This window comes from Vitis vinifera, chromosome 13, assembly GCF_030704535.1.
Source record: "Vitis vinifera cultivar Pinot Noir 40024 chromosome 13, ASM3070453v1".
NCBI lineage: Eukaryota > Viridiplantae > Streptophyta > Magnoliopsida > Vitales > Vitaceae > Vitis > Vitis vinifera.
This window is the reverse complement of record NC_081817.1, coordinates 877,474-897,194: the sequence shown is the minus strand read 5'-3', so window position 1 is coordinate 897,194 and position 19,721 is coordinate 877,474. Positions and strand designations below refer to the sequence as shown.

The following is a 19,721-nucleotide window of genomic DNA, read 5'->3' as shown; positions in this document are numbered from 1 at the left end:
CTGAACGTCATGAATGTAGCTTTGAACGCCAAAAAAGTGGCAGCGAATGCTCGATCATGATAAGATGATGACTCTAAATGCCAGACTGAGAGGAGATGGTGGCTCTGAATGCCAAATAATGCAGATGGTGACTTTGAACGCCCAAACTGAGAAAAGATGGTGGCCCTGAATGCCCAAACTAAGAATATTGTGGCTCTGAACGCCAAAACTAAGAAGAGATGGTAGCTCTGAACACCGAAACTTAGAAGAGATGATGGCTCTAAACGCCAAAAATGAGAAGATATGGTGGTTCTGAAGGCCCAAACTGAGAAGATGGTGGCTTTAAACGTCAAAACTGAGAAGAGATGGTGACTTTGAACGCCGAAACTAAGAATATATGATGGCTTTGAACACCAAAACTGAGAAGATATGATGACTCTGAACGCCGAAACTGAGAAGAGATTGTGGCTCTGAACGCCCAAACTGAAAATGTGAGGAGATAATGAGGAGAAAATATGCCCCAGTGTAGCGTGCCGCTACAACTCTCAATCCACAGGAAAGGTCTAAAACATACTTCATGAGTCTCAAAAGATGCTCCGCTGACGAGTTGGAACGGTCAAATCGACTGTTAATATGGCTTCACAGCCAATCTGACTGAATCACGAGACTTGATGATGTGTCACAATAAGTCGGACGCCTCTAACTCAACATGTTATGCCGGAAGAATCCATCGTCGTCTCAAAGGAATGATCCACTGGGGAGTCACAAGAGGATAAGCTGTTAGGGTAACTACCACCATCTCAACACAACAATCTACTAAAGAATCATGAATGGTGGGACAGTTAAAACCCGAAAGTTGTGCTCCTCTAGTGGCTTATCTCGTCAAAAATCATCGAAACTGTGGCCAACGATATGAATAAATATCCCTCGACTGAGTAATGAAAACGACAACAAGCCTGTGAGAAAGTAATCCTCTCCACAGCTAAAAGAAGGAAATATGCCCCAGTATGGAATTTACAGAATTAATTCATGCAAAAATAAAGTGGGTCTTAATAGGGACCCAACATATGTGATTATCTCATTGATTGCTATACATGATTGACTTATTCCACTCTATGACACACATGTGATTATTCTATGTTTGTTTACTAATCTTTATTTTCATGAAGCAAATCCGCTCATCAATTAGGTACACTCTTTGTTTCTCTTGTTCATTCGATTATTTTGTTTTGATTGATATTCATTCGGTATCCATATTTGATCAATCAATTGTCATACTTGTCTCATTTCATCAGTAGAGACCTATTTTTAGGGACTTAGAGGGGTGTTACGGCCTTTACCGTACCTTCCCAATAAGTAACCTGACCTTCGAGTCCATATTTAGTTTTTCACAGATCACCTTTTCCAAAATAAGGTCACACTTAGGGTTTTCTTTCTTATTTTGTTTCCCCTTTAAAAATAAAACAAAAATAAGTGACGACTCCAAGTTATTTTCTAAAAAATAAATCATTTTTCAAATAAAAAACGAGTTCGTCATCGAGTGGAAGCGCATGAACAGAAATACGAGGTCCACACAATTATTTTTATGAATTAATCTTAAAATTTTATTTTTAAAAACTATTTTCAAAATTATGATTAGACGGGTTCTAAAATCTAATTCTGTATCCATGGCTTCAAACAAACACGAAATAAATCTTTTCTCTTGCACAAAAATATTCTGCATCCAGATCATCATCTCTGCACAAATTCTTGGAGGCTAATGTCACACCATCAACACAAATGCCTGTTATTTGAAAACTTTCAATCAAAGAACATCTTTTTTCTTCTAGAAATTTTGCTTTTCCTTACAAATTGGCCACTTTAACCCTAGCAACCTAAGCAAATTAAATTACACTGGGTCTATTGATTTGAAAATGGTACGAAGAGATGGACATTTGTCCACAACTCCACAGGAAACTGAAGACGACGTGTATGCCTCTCACATTTGCCTACAAATCTATCTTCTACAGTTCTACCTTGAGAAAAACCCATCTAAAATGGCAAAAACTCTCCTCTTTCCCCTCTTCTCTCTGCTCCTCCTTAATCAAGCTTACTCTCAGTCTGATTATGGCTTCATCTTCAATGGCTTCAAAGCTTCTGCATCCAACTTAAGCCTTGGTGGGGCTTCCCTCACCACGCCAAATGGGGCTCTCAGGCTTACAAACTCATCACCCAACCTCACTGGCCATGCCTTCTACAACACCCCATTTCACTTTCTCAACAAGAACAGCCATGATTCCCAACACCCCACCACAGCTTCCTCCTTTGCCACAACCTTCATCTTTGCCATTGTCCCCAGCTATGTTGGTGGGTCTGGTGGGCATGGTTTTGTCTTCACTGTTTCTCCCTCCAAGAACCTTTCAGGTGGTGGACGTGGTAATCTTTTTGGTCTTTTTAATGAGGCCACCATGGGGAACTTCTCCAACCATTTGTTTGCTGTTGAGTTCGATACATTTCAAGCCCTGGTTATCTATGGAGATATGTATGGAGATATCAATGATAACCATGTTGGTATAGACATCAATACTGTTAGGTCTAATGCTTCTAAGCCAGCTTCATACTATGATAACTCCTCCAAATCCTCTCATGAAGTGGTTTTGGAGAGTGGGAATCCAATCCAAGCTTGGATTGAGTATGATGGAGCTCAAAAAATCGTCAATGTCACCATTTCCCCTGCTTCTCTTCCTAAACCAAGCAAACCCCTCTTGTCCCTAGCCATGGACTTATCCCCTATCTTTAAAGAGTCCATGTATGTTGGCTTCTCTGCTGCCACTGAGATGCATCCTAACTCTCATTACATTCTGGGGTGGAGTTTGAAGATGGGTAGTACAGAAGCAGACCCTCTTGATCTCTCTAAAATCCCTTCTCCCCCAAGAAATGGAACCCCATCTCCAGGCCTTGGGAGAAGAGGGATTAAGATTGGAGCATCGTCAGCAATGGTGACCCTTGCGTTACTTCTGTGTGGAATCACCATTTCTGTGTATATGCTAAGAAGGGCAAGGCTAGCTGAGGTCCTGGAAGATTGGGAATTGGACTTCCCCCATAGGTTTAGATACAAAGACCTTTATATTGCCACAAAGGGCTTCAAGGAGAGCCAGATTGTCGGCAAAGGGGGGTTCGGTTCCGTCTACAAGGGGGTGCTGCCAAAGACTAGAGAAGAAGTTGCTGTAAAGAGAATTTCCCACAATTCCAAGCAGGGAGTGAAGGAGTTTGTTGCAGAGATTGCAAGCCTAGGAAAGCTGAGGCACAGGCACTTGGTTCATCTCCAAGGTTGGTGTAAGCGAAAAGGCGATCTCCTTCTTGTTTATGATTATATGTCCAATGGCAGCCTGGACACCTTCCTGTTTCAAGAAGACAAGAACCTGGATTGGGGACAGAGGTTCAGGATCCTCAAGGAGATTGCTGCAGGCCTCCTATATTTACATGAAGAATGGGAACAAGTAGTTGTCCATAGGGATGTGAAGGCCAACAATGTCCTGCTTGACTCAAATATGAATGCCCGGCTAGGAGACTTCGGCCTGGCCAAACTATATGAGCATGGGAAGAACCCCAGAACCACCCATGTGGTGGGCACAGTGGGGTACATAGCACCGGAGCTCTCCCTCACTGGAAAGGCCACCGCAAGCTCCGATGTATTCGCCTTTGGGGCAGTACTACTAGAAGTGGCATGTGGGAGGAGGCCTCTAGACCCCAATGCCTCGTCCGGGAAACAAATGATTCTACAAGATTGGGTGGCACAGTGTCATCAGAGGGGTCATATACTTGAAGCTGCAAATCGAAAGCTTGGGAATTCATATGTGAAGGAGGAGATTGAATTGGTTTTGAAGGTTGGCCTCCTCTGCTCTGACCCAGAGCCACAGGCTAGGCCTAATATGCAGCAGGTTACAAGATATCTCAGTGGCTTTGACCCACTCCCCGAGGTTGATGCTTCAAGTTTAGGTTTCTTTGTGGGCTCATTGGACTCCAAAGCTGACTCACACCCATCATCCTATGGAGTGATGTCTGCTGGATCCTTAGCAACTGGGCGGTAGATTAATTGTATGCTTGTTGTTCTGCTTAGTTTCATTTTCTTTGTGAGGATGGTGGCCTGTATGTTGAGTAATGAGGCTGAAGCTGTTGAAGTATGAAGTGGTTGATTCACCAATCTACCTCTGGCATCAAGTTTTGAGTTTGATGTTATTATCGAACAATTTAAGCTTTTAGATTAAATTAGTTCAGAAAATGACGGTTGCCTGATAATCCCGGTGTGTTTTAGCATAAATCAACTTAATATACGTAGTTGATTCGCCAAACAAAAGTTTTCCTTGGAGACTTATGGGGCTTTTGAGCTAACTTTTAGCTTTCTTGCGGGGGAAAAACGTTGACGACTTCTTGTGCTTCGCTAGCTTCAATAAAGGTTAGAGGGGAAAGGCATTCCTTTTTACGTCATTCATAGATAAGGTTCTCTATGAGAATAGAATCCTAGGCTTTTCTAAGGGAAAAGTAGAGTTTAAGTCCAATATTGTACATTGATAGAAAAAAATGGTAAGAATAGTACCCATCTTAAAATATTTGTCAAATTAATCTTTTGTATCAACGTAAGTATTCACGTAGATTTTTTTTTAAGTGTGTAAAATCATCGTTGGTGACTGTGGTTTTAAAAGTTTCAAAAATATGCTTAAAACCACAGTTTGTGATTGTGGTTTTACAATTTTTCTTAGAACCACAGTTAAAATAATCTTAAAACCACAGTTAGTAACTGTGGTTCTATGTCTTAATGGTATTATGATTTTAATATTATTTTAAAAATATTTTTTACCATAATAACCATAAAACCACTTTTATTAAGGAATAACCTAAAATCATAATCATTGACATTAATTTTTATATGAAAATATAAAATTTTAAAATAATATAAATAATTTATTTAGTTATTTAAAAATTTAAAAATAATATGAAAAAATAATTTTCTTTAATTCATATGTGATAAAATTCATAAAACAAATAAATATTTTATTTACCATTAATATATAAATTTTTATGGGAATGCAGACGAAATTATTTTCTCAAATTTTCAAGGAAAATATGAAAAAATAAAGATAATATATATATAATTTTAAAACAGTCGTAAAGAAAAAATTTATTAAGGATAATTTGTAAATAAAAATAATTTTAAACTGATAATAGAAAATTGTAAGAAATTTTTCCCACTACAAAAAGAACTTTAAGAAAATCTGGTATATCCATAATTACACTAAAATTAAAAATAAAAAAGCAAAGTTTTAAAATCTCATATTTTTTTAGTTGATATATGGTTACATGAGTTCCCCTTAAAGATATTTGTAAAACCCCATAATTAGTAACTATGGTTTTAAAAAAAATTGTAAAACCACAGTTTATGACAATGATTTTTAAGAATATTTTCAAAATTTCTTACAATTTTCCATTGTTTGTTTAAAATTATTATTTTTTACAAATTATACTTAATAAATTATTTTTTTACGACTATTTTAAAATTATATATATATTATCTTTATTTTTTCATATTTTCCTTGAAATTTTGAGAAAATAATTTTGTTTGCATTCCCATAAAAATTTATATATTTATGGTAAATAAAATATATTTGTTTTATGAATTTTATCACATATGAATTAAATAAAATTATTTTTTCGTATTATTTTTAAATTTTAAAATAATTAAATAAATTATTTATATTATTTTTAAATTTTATATTTTCATATAAAAATTAATGTTAATAATTATGATTTTAGGTTACTCCTTAATAACGGTGGTTTTATGGTTATTATGATAAAAACAAAATATTTTAAAAATAATATTAAAATCATAATATTATTAAAACATGGATGAACTAAAAATAATTTTGAAACCACAATTACTAACTGTAGTTCTAAGGAAAATTGTAAAACTTTAAGGATATTTATGAAACTTTTAAAACCACAATTACCAACGGTGGTTTTACACACTTAAAAAAAAAAAAATTCCATATAAATGCTTACATGGATGCAAAAAGATTAGTTTAACAAATATTTTGAGATGGGTACTATTCTTACCATTTTTTTTCTACCAATGGATTATTTCGGACTAAAACTCGGAAAAGTAGGAGGTACAAGTCCATTGACCATTTTTGACACAGCTTTAAGCTTTCAAAACAACTTCTCAATACTTTTTCTAACGGTTTAAAATTTGGGTTATTTGGTTAAAAGTTATTAAAATAACTCTCATATTTATAAGAATAATTTATCTCTCAAAAAGTATAAAAAATTATCCAATTAGGACAAAAATACCCTTTTTCCCTCTAAGATGATTTTCTCTTTCCGTCTATTTTACCGTAGATTAGCTTTTTATTTTTTTATTTGATCATCTATTTGCTTCTTCATTTTGTTTCCCAACAAAAAAAGAAAGTCTAAATTCTCAATATTGTTTCATCTATTTTTTATTCTTAATCACGAAAGATGTTAAAAATGTAAGCAATCAACATTTTTTTTATTTATATTATGATTTTATTTCTTTTTGTTTCCTATAAACTTAAAACCTTACTTCACCATTGTTGATAAAAAAAACTTCATTGTTAGTTATGAAAAAAAAAAAGTTTAAAAATATGAAAAAGTGAAAATTTAATTCAAAAGAAGTTAAAAAGTTTTATCCATATGACAAAGTCAAATAATAATAAGTAATAAATCATGACTATAAGATTGTTGAGTGCATGAATGTTGCATTAAAATATGCAAGAGACCTTTTGGTTATGAGAATGGTTGAAGAGTTGAGAAACTTACTTCAAAGATGGTTTTCTAATCGCCAACAACAAGCATTGGTAATGAAAATTGAGCTTACCACATGGGTTAACTTGAAGTTGTACTTAAGGTTTAATAGATTATCAAGTTATGAGGTTGACTCTATCAATTTTTGGGAGTTCAATGTCAAATATGTTGGGATAAGTGATCAAGTTAATTTGCAGATCCATTCATGCACATGTAAGATGTTTGATCTTAACCATATTTCATGTACACATGCAATTATTGCATGTAGATATGGAAACATGTCGTGCTATATTATGTGCTCTCAATACTATGAAGAACTCACTTATATCTTCATATTCAAAATCTATATATTCTATTAGAAATAACACAGATTGGGTAATTCCTAAATACATTTGTTATAGAGTTGTATTACCACCTAAAATTTGGCAACTAGTAGGAAGATAAAAAAATGAAAGAATTTGTTCAGATGAAAAGGTTAAACGCACATGATGTTGTGATAAATGTGGTGATCATGGATATAATAGAAAAACATTCAAATGACCAATTTCATTACATCCTAGACATAAACATAATTGTGTCAATATTGTTGACAACAATGTCACCATCTAAGAATTTTCCTTACAATTAGTTCATCACTCACTTTAATAGTGTTATCATAGAATTATTTTTTTGAGATGATTTAGCTATGTACCTATACCTTTTTTTGTACGGGGGCATGAAGGAATTTGTGAGTCTATTTTGTAAAATGTTTAAAATTGTAAGTTGATGCATTAATAAAATTATTATTTTTAAGTGGATGTGTAAATAGAATGGATGCGAAGATCAATTTGGTGGATGCAAATATAATTTCCATTTTTTTCTCAAAAATTTATTTTGGGAACTATTTACATTTACACACGCATATATATATATACACTAAAAAACTATTTTTGAGAACAATTCTCAAACATAGCCTATATTTTTCATCATATGATATATTGAAAGTAGTGGTAGAGCCAGAAATTTTGGTGTGAGGGGAATAAAAAAACTTGAATATTATAATAATTATAACTAATTTTTCATATTTTAAAAATAGTAACATCAGTATGATTCAATAAAAGAAAAAAAAAAGACTAATAAAAGAAAAGAGGAATTTATAATATGAAAATTAAATAACAAAAATACTAAAAAAATTTGATAAAAGAGTATTAGATTTTATTAAAAGTTTATCAAAAAAATTCAAATAATATTTGTGAATTTTTTTTTTAAAGATAGTAAGAAATTTGACCAAAATTTTTAGAAATATTTTGCAAGAGAACTTTTAGAAAAAATTAATAATTTGACTAATATTTTTTTGGATTTTTTAAAATGATATAATTTTTATTCAAAAGTTATCTATAATGTAAGTATAATGTCATTATTAAAATTTAGTAAAATCAACTCTAAATTAATAAATATTTTATTAAACCTAAAAATCTAAACATTTATAAAATCTTTAAATTAAACTAAAAATAACCTAACAATAAAAAATATGTTTAATAAAATATCATATATTGAAACAAAATTAAATTTCATCAACAATGAAATAACATATATTTGAATAATTGTGTACATATTCATGAATTAACAACTACTTGATTAAACCTAAAAGTCTAAAGGTTTGGCCATGTTTTCTAAAATTTATTTTTAAAAACTGTTTTTAAGTTAAAGAATGAAAAACGGTTTTTAAAAACAAGTTACAAAAAACATAGTCAAACAAACTCATATTTTCCTTTAGTTTTTAAAAACCGATGAAAACAAATCCTACTTATTTTCTAAAAATTATTTTTTATTTTACTTTGTTTTTAAAAATTGTTTTCAGATGATAACGATGGAACAATGTTAGAAAATTTTAAAAACAACTTTTTATATTTGAAAACAGAAAACTGAAAATCAAATAGACTATAAATATTAAAAAAATTTCAAATTAAACAAAATATAGCCTATAACCAATATATATATATATATATATAGATAATAAAATATCCAATATAAAATTATAAAAATTCATTTTGTTCCATTTATTTTGTATATATTAGGATTTAAATAAATTTAATTTTATTAACATTAAATAAAATAAAAAATACAAACAAACAAATATTTTATAAAATCTATTTAATATTGATGATTCTCTAAATTTTTTTATTCTATTTATTTTCTTTTTTTCAAGTATAAAATTAGTTTTTTAGAGGGGGCAAACTTGCTTTTCTATTTATTTTTTTAACTTTCTAAAATTTCTATATTAGCAAAGGAAATTTTTTATTTATAAAATTTGAGGGGAGGCATGTGCGCTCCGATCCTGTATTGGCTCTGCCCCTGATTGAAAGTAAATTTCTATTCAATTAAAATTTTTAAAAATATATAAAAAATACTTAGAAATTTTTTTTTTTTTTTTAAAAAGGCATTTTAAAACACAATTATCAAATATAAATTCAATGACATCCTTCTACACATATTTCTTCTCCCTACCAAAGATGGAAGTGGAAAAAGTAAAAACTACCTCCAACAAACCACCCTCGATGCTAAAAGTCTCTAACACTTCAAAAATCTGAAGTCCTGACCAAAGTCATAGAGACTTGGACTTTAGAGTAAGTCCATCCCAATTCCCAAGTCCCAACCATTTAATTTTTGTGAAGGCTGGTCCGTCCAAATCAGAGAAGAGTCCCCTTCTGAGAGGCATAGTACAGTCGCCTACTGCCACGGACCAAACCTCTTTAATAAGGAACACAAACGTTCCACTCTTTTAAAGATATAGGTCGGGGACAGTTGAGAAGAAGCTTCAAAGAAAGTTGAGGTGTAAATTTCCCATCTTCTTTGGGTATGGGGTCGGTAGGAGTAGGACCTTGCCCTTATGAAGAAAGGACACCTGAAAAAATTTAAATGAAAAATTTATGATAATGAAATTTTGAATTTATACCCATTATATATACGATGAAATTTGAATTGTTAAATAAAATTATAAACATACGAAATTAAATTAAGACATAAAATAATACGATCATGTATGAATTAGATGGATAATATATGAGTTAAAGATCGAGTAATGAGATTTGAGTATGAAACAATGAGAATCGGGTTATATTTTTTAGTCAATGAAAAATGAAATGTGTGAAAATGAATTGATGTCATTGATTTTTATTTTTTATTTTTTTCTTAAGGTTTATGACTTCTCCCATCAAGTGGAGGAAGATGGTGCCTTCAATGGCCGGTTTTTGGGTGGAGTTGTCCACACGGCACTTGTATGATTTAGATCTATCTTGATCATGAATGCCACAAAAATGCAAGAAAATTCCCAAATTATTTTATTTTATTTTTCTAACATTTACTAAAAAAATAATAATAATCTATTTTTAAATTAAAAATTTTAAAAACTAGTTTTTATGACAAAATTTTGTCCAATATGTTTTTTGAGTTTAATATATATATAAAACTATTTCTAAATTTGTAGTGTAAAATGAGGTGATAATCCCTTTAAAGAGTTAGACTTTGAACCAACCTAAGACTCTACCTTGTTAGGTAAATAGTAAATGCCTTCCAACTCATTTTTTAAATGTAATTTATTTTGTTGTTGGATTTTTTTTTCTTTTTATTTCAGAGACTGAAAAATGAAAATACACCTACCCTTTTTTCCATCATTTAAGAAAAAATAATTGACTTTAAGATTATGGTCAGTTCTTATAAAGTATTAAGAAAAGAAAAAAAAGTAAAGAAAATTATTTTATTATGAAAAATACAAAAGAAAGTTAAGTATAATTAAAATTATTAAAAAATTTATATATTTTTAAATTATTTAATCTATATATAGAAGAGTTAAATATGTAAAAAAAATTTGAAGTAATATATAAAAATAATTGATTGACTTTAAATCTATTTTTTTTTCTCTCATATTTTTCCTCAAATTTTTCAAAAACCAAACACAACCTAAAAGGCTATTTGAAAATGATTGTGTTTTTATAATATGTAATATGATAAATAAAAAATTAAAAATATTAGTCATTAAGTAATTGTAAAAAAATCATTCAAGTGATAATATCAGTGTTTAAAAGTATGCTAAATATCTAATTTCCATAATAATAAAAACACTTAAAACCCTTTTCAAATCACTTTCAAATAAAGGGAAGAATTCAATTAAGAGTAATTTTGAAAAAGTTAAAAACATTTTTATAATATTGAGAAGTAATTTTTTTATAAAAATCATGATTGTTTTTTATTATGTTTTTATTTGAATGACTTTTAGTGAAAATATTTTCTTTTAAGAGTGTTTTAAGATGATCATCTAAAAGTGCTTTTTTTAAAACATTTTTTAATACTAAAAGTGCTTTTTGAAGTACTCAAACAAACCGATTCTTAAGTACACCACAAACTTTTGAAAATCGCTTTTTAAAAACCTAAAGAATCATTTAAAGTAATTTTCAAAAAATCACTTTGTAGATAATTATTCAAAAATTCTATCAATTAAAAATAATTTTATTAAAATTATTATGAGTGTACGTGAGTGATTCCAAAAAGTGTTTATACTATTTTTAAAAATATCAAACCGACTCTATCATTCACCACACATAAAAATATCCCAAAGAGAAAAAGAAACAAAAATCCATAAGAAAAAACAAGTCCGGAGAAATTTGGAACTTGAATGGTAAGACAATCAAAGCTAGCCAAAACTCAAGTACCAAAACAAATTCATTGACTTGGAAGGATGAGGCTCTAGACTTCCAACACTTAACCCAAACGCCACCAAACAAATCAATTATTTGATTAATACCCATAGACTTGGTCCTTTCTTTGTGCATGTACCTTTCATTCCGTTTTCCTCACTTCCATATTTTATTTCCTCTTTGAATAATCACCCTCTCAAACGAGAAATTGAGGAGAAATTGCACTTTGGACTCATTCAATGTCTAGCTTCATGTGGTCATAAAAATCCAGAAGGACACATCATCTATGCCATTTATTATTTGGAATTTTTGGATAGGGCTACTGTCGACTTTTCCATTTTTAACTATATTCACTACACCTCACCTCCATATTAGGTTTGATTTTCCTCTCATAGAAGTAGACTTTTTGTTTAATAAATGGATGTTTAGGTGAGCTAACTCAAATGTGATTGAGAGGGTCCTCTTTAGATTTGGAGTTGAAAGGAATTATCAACCAAATTTTATGATCATTTAAGTTGAATTTAGGCAACAACTCGTATGTGCTAGTAGATATTCATAATTTAGAATATTATATTAAATTAAAATTATTGAAACCTGTTTTGTGATTTATATGTGAGGTAGGGTGTTAAATATTTTATAGTCCGAATATTTTATGGGTTTACGATTTATGTTTTATTTATATATACGTATATTGTTGATAATTTATAATAATTTTTGAAAATATAAGTTAAATAATACTTTTTATGTTAGGTTACCTAAATTTTAAATAAGAGTTATTATTATTATTATTATTTTTAAAAAAGAAATGTATCCAACAACATATATACGATTATTTATTTTTGTTGAATGAAAAAAATGATAATTCAAAAAATAATTACATTTCTATGCTTTATCCCTTCCATTTCTTATTCATCTTCTTGACGAAAAAAATAAAAAATATAATATTCTCAATCAATATCATATTATATTACATCAATTTGTAGCCCATATCGACGAGGGCTTCTAAGGTCGACTCAAATAGAAGTAGATCCAATCCTTCAACCATTTCAACGCCCTAGATGTCCTTGTCAAGAGTGCCCAAATATATATATATATATTAATTAAAAAGAAAAAATATATATTTTGGTAGAGGGTAGGGAAGAAAATTGAAAAAATTATTGTGGGCTGTCCCAGGTATTTTTCAAGTTTATATATGGAGAATTTCCCATGAGAATTGTTCAATGAAAATTAAAAAATAAAAATAAATAGCCACTACAGCCCAAAAAAATTTTTTATGGTGGCCTGCCCTATGCTTTTCATGAGAATGGTTCAATGGAAATTAAAAAATAAGGTAAAATTTTGATCCAGTTGATTCATACGTATATATATATATATATATATATATAGTGGACAAAATTGAATATTTATAGTGGGCTGCAGCCGCAGAAGTGAGACGTCAACAAGGGCGAATGAGAAGGGAGAAGAAAAGATATGATTTGGAGGCCGAATGAGAAGGGAGAAGAAAGGAAATAATTTGGAGATAGGAGATGAACATGTGGGCGGCCGTTAATGAGAAGACGTGCGTCTCCCCCAAAAATGACCTGTCACGTGGCTTAGTTGCTTTCCTAATACATAAAATTAAATAAATAAATAAAATAAATTTACGGAATTGTGGCTTAAAAAAAATATTTTAATTAATAAATTGAATTATTTATTAAGCACGTAAAAAGATTTTCTCTTTGTTTTCATTTTATTAATAGCTATTTAGATGGTTTTTAACTTCTACCTTTGCAAGAAGGGAAAGTGAATAATTATTTTTATTGTGTAATTTAAAAATAAAATATTTTATTTAAAATTAATAATAATTTTATAATATTTTTAATCAAAAATAATTTTAATAAAAAAATTTCAAAACGTTTTTAGGAATATCACTTATCAAGCATTTGTTTAGAAAACATTAAAAGTGATTTTTTAATATCATAATTAATTTTTATATTTTTAAATTTAATCAAACACTTTTTTTAAAAAACAAAATACTATAAGATAAAAGTATTTTGTAGAATCACAATCAAACGAATTTTTAATATCTTTAATAATTAATTAAATAAAATTATATTTGTCATATCCCATTTCTAAAAAAAAAAAAGATTTTTTAAATGCTCTTTCCATTGAATAAAAATGTGTTTTACAATTCTTTTATGTAAAATTTTTTAATAGAAATATTTTTTTAGAAGTATTTTTTTTTGCGAGAATCACTATTTCAAGTATTTCCTACGAAAACATTATGGGTGATTTTATAAAATTTTTAAAGTGTTTCACAATTTTAAAAAAAAAATTTAAGTGAAAAGCACTTTTTAAAATCATTCCAAAAAATTTATCCTCAACACAACTTAAATTACTCAACTAATCATATGTATTAATATTATTAATTTGATTAATTTAATTTGTGGGCTCAATTACAAATAAATAGAACAAAATCTCACTTAAATTGTTATTTAACTTATTTTATTATTCAAATTCACTAATAATAATTAATAAGACCGCGTTTGTTGAAAGACGATAAGAATAAAGGCTCATCATATCCAACTATTAATTTAATGGTTACGCCACCCGCCCACCAAAAAAAACCAAAAGCCAAAAACAAAATAAAAGAATTAAATAAATAAAAATAAGGAAATTACGTGGCAGCTCAGGACTGACCCAGTACAATGACTTCGCCCACTTCATAATTCAAGCTTTTCTCAATTATTACTCTCCGATTGCGCTACGAGTGGGTGAGAATTCACCGATTTTTTTCGAGAAGGCGTCGCCGGCACAGCCGAAAACAGCTCACCGAAACGCGTTTTTCCGGCATATGGGGATCTTCTGGCACTTAACCTGCTTTTTGGGTCACTGTGTCTGGTAACTTCTCGCGTTGCGTGAAGAAGAATAAAGAAAAGAAAAAGGTTTGGGTTCACGCGTTTTCAAAGCTAGAACTCAGTCTGGTCTAATCCAGTTCGAAAATACACGCACTGCTTTTGGAATCTCTATATCCTTTCTGGAAAGGTTATAATTTTTTTGGGTTCGTTTTGGTGCATTTTGATCTGGGTTGAAGTCGTTTTGTGTTCGAAGTGCTGCAGAGAAGCTCGGTGGTTGGAAATGGGGGAGAGCAGGAAGCCTGGGCTGGGAATATTGATGGTGGTGATTATGTGTTCGTTGTATCAGAATTTGGGGCTTTGTTGGTCTCTCAACGACGAAGGTACGTGGTGTGGTTTTGCATTTTTGTGGGTGCGTGCTTGGTTGCGGGGAAGTGGAGGACCCAGTTGCAGATCCGGGGAAAGTTTTGTTTCAATGTAGAATCTGGGGCTTCGAATTTCTTGGGATTTTAATTGAGTTTAATCTTTGTTTGGGTGTGTGCAGGTTTGGCTTTGTTGAGATTTCGGGAGAGGGTGGTCAGTGATCCATTCAGGGCTTTAGCGAATTGGGATGATGGAGAGCTTGATCCCTGTTCGTGGTTTGGAGTGGAGTGCTCTGATGGGAAAGTAGTGATATTGTGAGTAATTCTTCTCTGAAAATCAATGGCAAAATATTTGGTTCACTCAGGCTCAAAAAGCTATTGAATTGAACTGTTAGTTGTTAATTTGTAAATGAAATTTGGCTTTTGATCTGATTTCATCGTTTGGCATTTTCAGCGTCCAAATTCTTTTTCTTAGGTTTTTTCTCCTGTTGGAAAACATAATACAAAAAAGGATTCATGAATTTGGAAATGAAACCAGGTTACTTATGGAAGAATTTGATTATTTGCAAATCTAGTTTTGGTGGGTTACAGGGCTGCAGACCAAGCCGAAGACAATGAAATTCTAGGCAGCTAGAGATGATGTTGTCTAGGTGATTTGGGTGCTAGTTTGGAGCCTGATCAATTGGCTTTGAATGACCAGTTGAATTTCTAGGGAGGGGTGTTTGGAACCAAGAACTGATGCCCAGATTTTGTGATCATGTTTCCGATGTTAGATGCAGAGCAGGGTTATTGCTCATTGCAATAACGGGCTTAGTTCTCAATTGTTGAGAATCACTGATACTAAATAAAAGCAAGTTCATTTTCAGGTGCAGTTGTATGCAAAGAGTGTATAATTGCTTCATCAGACAATGGTGGTATGTATTGAATTGCTGGGTTGATGATTTTAACCCCTCAAACAAGAAAAAAAATGATAATCTGAAAGATGAAACAAAGTGCAGACCCGAAAGGAGATCTAAAGAGCCAACAGAATTCAATGTGTAGTTTTTTACTTTTAGCCTTTGAGGGAGCTTTTCTCACTTCTAGAGTATTTGGGCATGTTCTTTAGACGTTAGGTTTCGCACCAGCCTCTTTTCTGCTTTCATGTTTTATGGTTCCCATCCATTCACCGGCTTCTAAGGCTTTGCTAAATTGTTAACTGAGAAATATCCATCAAGAATTTCTATACCACTTCTTTATATTAGTTTTATAGCTTTCTCAGGCATAAAAAGTCTCTCCTTTTACTGCTAATACATTCTTGTCATTCTGAAACCATATATCTACAACTTGCAGGAACTTGAAAGATCTTTGTCTTAGAGGAACACTGGCACCAGAGCTCGGGAGCCTGGCTAACATAAAGTCTATGTAAGCAAAGATATTAGTCTTCAACTTTTGCAAGCTGATTTTTTGTTATTAGACTTTCACCTTCTTTAATTTTTGTGCATAATTTTCATTCTGTCCTTTCTACAGTATTTTACGCAACAACTCTTTTTCTGGAACCATTCCTGAAGAGATTGGAGAGCTGAAAGAGCTGGAGGTATTGGACTTGGGATACAATAACCTCTGTGTGCCAATCCCGGCTAACCTTGGCAATAATCTGTCTCTAACAATCCTGTCAGTCGATAGTACCAAACAGTTTGATTTTAATTATGTCCATCTTCTTTCTCTATTCTTGCACTAACTCGGCTTTGTGCATATACTGCAGTCTACTGGACAACAATGTCCTCATAAGTAGCTTACCTTCTCAAATTCATGAGCTTGTGGTGTTATCAGAATCTCAAGTAGACGAGAACCGGCTATCTAATATTGCAAAAATTTCATCCTTGCATGGAGGATCCTGTACACGGTATGTCATTGCAAAAATCTCTAGTGTGTTTTTTTTCTTTCCTTTTGCTTTCTTTTGACACTTCATTATTTGTCTGATCAGCTGCATGACAATCTCTCTTCTTTTTCTTAAGGAAAACCGACCAGACTGAAGATGTAGTTCATCACAGACTACTGTCAACAGCTGAGGATCGCAGAGTTCGCATACCTCCCTCTTCACCTTCACCTTCACCTTCACCTTCACCTTCACCTTCATCTTCACCTTTGCCGTCACCGTCACCGTCACCAGAATTCCAGACTCGTTCTACCACAACACCTGTGCCAACACCAAGCCCGAATTCCTCTGATCCATCTGTTTCTTCTTCAGGGCCCTCCCTTACTAACACATCATCCTCTTCCCCCTCAGAAAGCTCTTCCGGGAAATCAAATTTGAAACACACTCTGCTATTGGTTGGTGTAATAGGCGGTTCTGTACTTGTTTTCATTTGCATTATTTGCATATATCTCTTTAGAACCAATAAAGTGGCCACTGTTAAACCTTGGGCCACAGGATTAAGTGGGCAGCTTCAGAAGGTCTTTGTAACCGGTAATTGTTCCAACCCCCTCTTCTGTTCCCTGTATATTGCTCATGTTCGTATTAATGGTTCTGTGCCTTATGTATGCATGACCTGATATCTGCATTTCAGGTGTACCAAAGCTGAAGAGGTCGGAGCTTGAAACAGCTTGTGAAGACTTCAGTAATGTAATTGGTTCTTCGTCAATAGGGACCGTGTACAAAGGAACATTGTCTAGCGGAGTTGAAATAGCTGTGACATCTGCTGCAGTGACATCTTCCAAGGATTGGTCAAAAAATCTAGAAGTGCAGTTCAGGAAGAAGGTACTTGAGAGATTACATCCACTAAACTTTGTGGTTTTGATTCATCTTGGTAGTCCTTACATTTTCTTTGGTTGTGGTTTCAGATCGAAAGGTTATCAAAAGTGAACCACAAGAATTTTGTCAACCTTCTCGGATATTGTGAAGAAGAGGAACCTTTCACCAGAATGATGGTTTTTGAATATGCTCCGAATGGAACGCTTTTTGAGCATTTACATAGTAAGCATCAAATTCTTTTTCTTATCATTTTCTTAAAAGGACTTTAATTTATGGTCAAAATCAGGATATAACTTGGCAAGTTACTCTATATTCAGTTGATTACACGGACCATTTAGAGCCTGAAGGATGAGCATTCTTGACTTGAGAAATCATCCTGTACTCCACATCAACTGATATAATGGTTCTGTTTCAACCTCAAGAGCCATCAGAATTAAGTTAGAAAAATTTTTGTGATAAAATTTGATTTCAAATGTTTATGGCTATGTGATGTACCAGAATCAACGTTTGACTTATTCATATCACTACCGAACTGACTTGGTCAGCACAAATTGCCTGTGCAAGTTGTATACTCTCTTTTACATTACATCAAAAGACTCAATTTGCATGTTTGACTTTGGGGGTTCAAACATATTCATTTGACCATTTGTCAGAATATTATCACTAGCAAGTTCTTCATTTCTGAAATTTCCGTTACTAACCATAGGAATCTCCTTATGCCTATGATGCGGTCACCTCCCATTTGAGGCCATCTAGTTATGAAACATGTCATGCAAGGGAAAAAATAAATGGAACCGAGGTTTGCAGTCAGCTTTCGTTTTTGCTGATGAGCACTTGAATGGGATGTTAAGGTGGCTGCATCATTATGACCAGGAATATTTTTATGCCTATGTTTAAGGATAATTATTTTTCATATGCCATTATCCTTTTGTTGACTATTTGCTTTAGGGCAAGATCTCTAATTCTGGTGAATCCTGCAGTAAAAGAAGCTGAACACTTGGACTGGGCAATGCGGCTGAGAGCTGCAATGGGCATGGCATACTACCTCAACCATATCCACCAATTGACCCCGCCTATAGCCCATGAGAATCTGAACTCTTCAGCGGTTAATCTTGCTGAAGACTATGCAGCCAAGGTCTCAGATTTCAGCGTCTGGAATGTGATGGCTGCCACTGAGATGAAGTCACCCAGAGTGGAGCTTTCTGCTTCACCATCAGCAGACCCAGAAAGTAATGTCTACAGCTTTGGTGTAATTTTGTTTGAAATGATAACAGGTAGAGTTCCTTACTCAGTGGATAACGGCTCGCTTGAGGACTGGGCATCAAACTATTTGCAAGGGGACCGACCCATCAAAGAAATGGTGGATCCAACCCTAAAATTCTTCCAAGAGGAGCAGCTTGAGAGTATCCGTGAAGTAATCAAATCTTGTGTAAACCCTGACCCAAAACAAAGACCAACAATGAGAGACGTCACTGCAAGAATGAGAGAAATAACCGAAATAGGTCCTGATGGAGCAATCCCCAAGCTTTCTCCTCTGTGGTGGGCAGAGCTTGAGATATTGTCCACAGAAGCAAGCTAAGAGTTGAAGTTTTCATTGTAAGTAGTTTCTCAGGCACAGAAGCAGTCGCCTTTAGGTTTGATACCCATCTGTATTTAATGTAGAGGCAATCGTATGCTTCTTGTATATAAATGAATTGGTGAATGCCATTTCTTTCGGTTTTGCTGTCCAAAATTTGGCTGTCAGAGTGCACAGAAAAAAGAAAAAAAAAAAAAAGGCTTTCTTTTGCTGTGACAGCACACAGCAATCTTTGTGTACTTTCTGAAAATTATATAAGTTTTGAATTATTGTATTACTATCCTATTTTGCTTCACCCAATTCAACTTCTTTTGTTCCATGCATGGATGCTGGCTGCAATGTGGATAACAAATATGACAAGAATGGAATTGGAATGGAGTCATCCTTTGTCTCATTTCCAACCACTTTCTTTCTTTCTTTTTAATTATTATTTTCCTTCTCATTTCCCTTTTGTGGGGTTGCTCCTAATTGTTAGTCTTTTGCCCCAACTTGCACATCTTGAACCATCTCAACCTAACAGTGCTGAATCGAATCCTTGAAAAGACTTGCAGCAGCCAGCATCATGACCACAGGAATGAAAAATTATCCTTCCTAAAATAAAATGTAAAAAGAAGGTGATTCTGACTTTATGCTAACTCATTCCAAAATGTGAAGGGGAAAAGTAGTCTGTCTCTCTGATGTGTCCTAGAAATGATTCATTTGTAGACAAATTTTTTAAAACAGGTTTTAAGAATGGGTCTACACAAATTTTTAATTATAATTTTTTAA

General features: G+C 32.5%; 2 protein-coding genes across 2 annotated transcripts; both read left to right on the top strand.

The window, feature by feature from the left end:
- Window positions 1–1,789: 1,789 nt before the first annotated feature.
- Window positions 1,790–4,166, top strand: LOC100260386 (L-type lectin-domain containing receptor kinase V.9). Its single transcript, XM_010659938.3, has one exon. The coding sequence runs from the start codon at window positions 1,893–1,895 to the stop codon at window positions 4,047–4,049; it is 2,157 nt and encodes a 718-aa protein (XP_010658240.2). The 5' UTR covers window positions 1,790–1,892; the 3' UTR covers window positions 4,050–4,166.
- Window positions 4,167–14,166: 10,000 nt separating this feature from the next.
- Window positions 14,167–19,233, top strand: LOC100265601 (inactive receptor-like serine/threonine-protein kinase At2g40270). Its single transcript, XM_002273182.5, has 9 exons — window positions 14,167–14,667; window positions 14,829–14,961; window positions 15,976–16,047; window positions 16,153–16,296; window positions 16,388–16,528; window positions 16,641–17,092; window positions 17,193–17,383; window positions 17,467–17,599; window positions 18,358–19,233. Exons 1-9 carry the CDS (start codon window positions 14,568–14,570, stop codon window positions 18,954–18,956), a joined length of 1,965 nt encoding a protein of 654 aa, XP_002273218.1. The 5' UTR covers window positions 14,167–14,567; the 3' UTR covers window positions 18,957–19,233.
- Window positions 19,234–19,721: the final 488 nt, after the last annotated feature.

Bases quoted from the DNA above. Each gene is read 5' to 3' on its own strand.
- LOC100260386 (XM_010659938.3), top strand. From the start codon at position 1,893: ATGGTACGAAGAGATGGACATTTGTCCACAACTCCACAGGAAACTGAA.
- LOC100265601 (XM_002273182.5), top strand. From the start codon at position 14,568: ATGGGGGAGAGCAGGAAGCCTGGGCTGGGAATATTGATGGTGGTGATT. The intron at 16,048-16,152 runs GTAAGCAAAGAT...TCCTTTCTACAG, and splicing joins CTGGCTAACATAAAGTCTAT to TATTTTACGCAACAACTCTT. The intron at 17,093-17,192 runs GTAATTGTTCCA...TCTGCATTTCAG, and splicing joins TCAGAAGGTCTTTGTAACCG to GTGTACCAAAGCTGAAGAGG.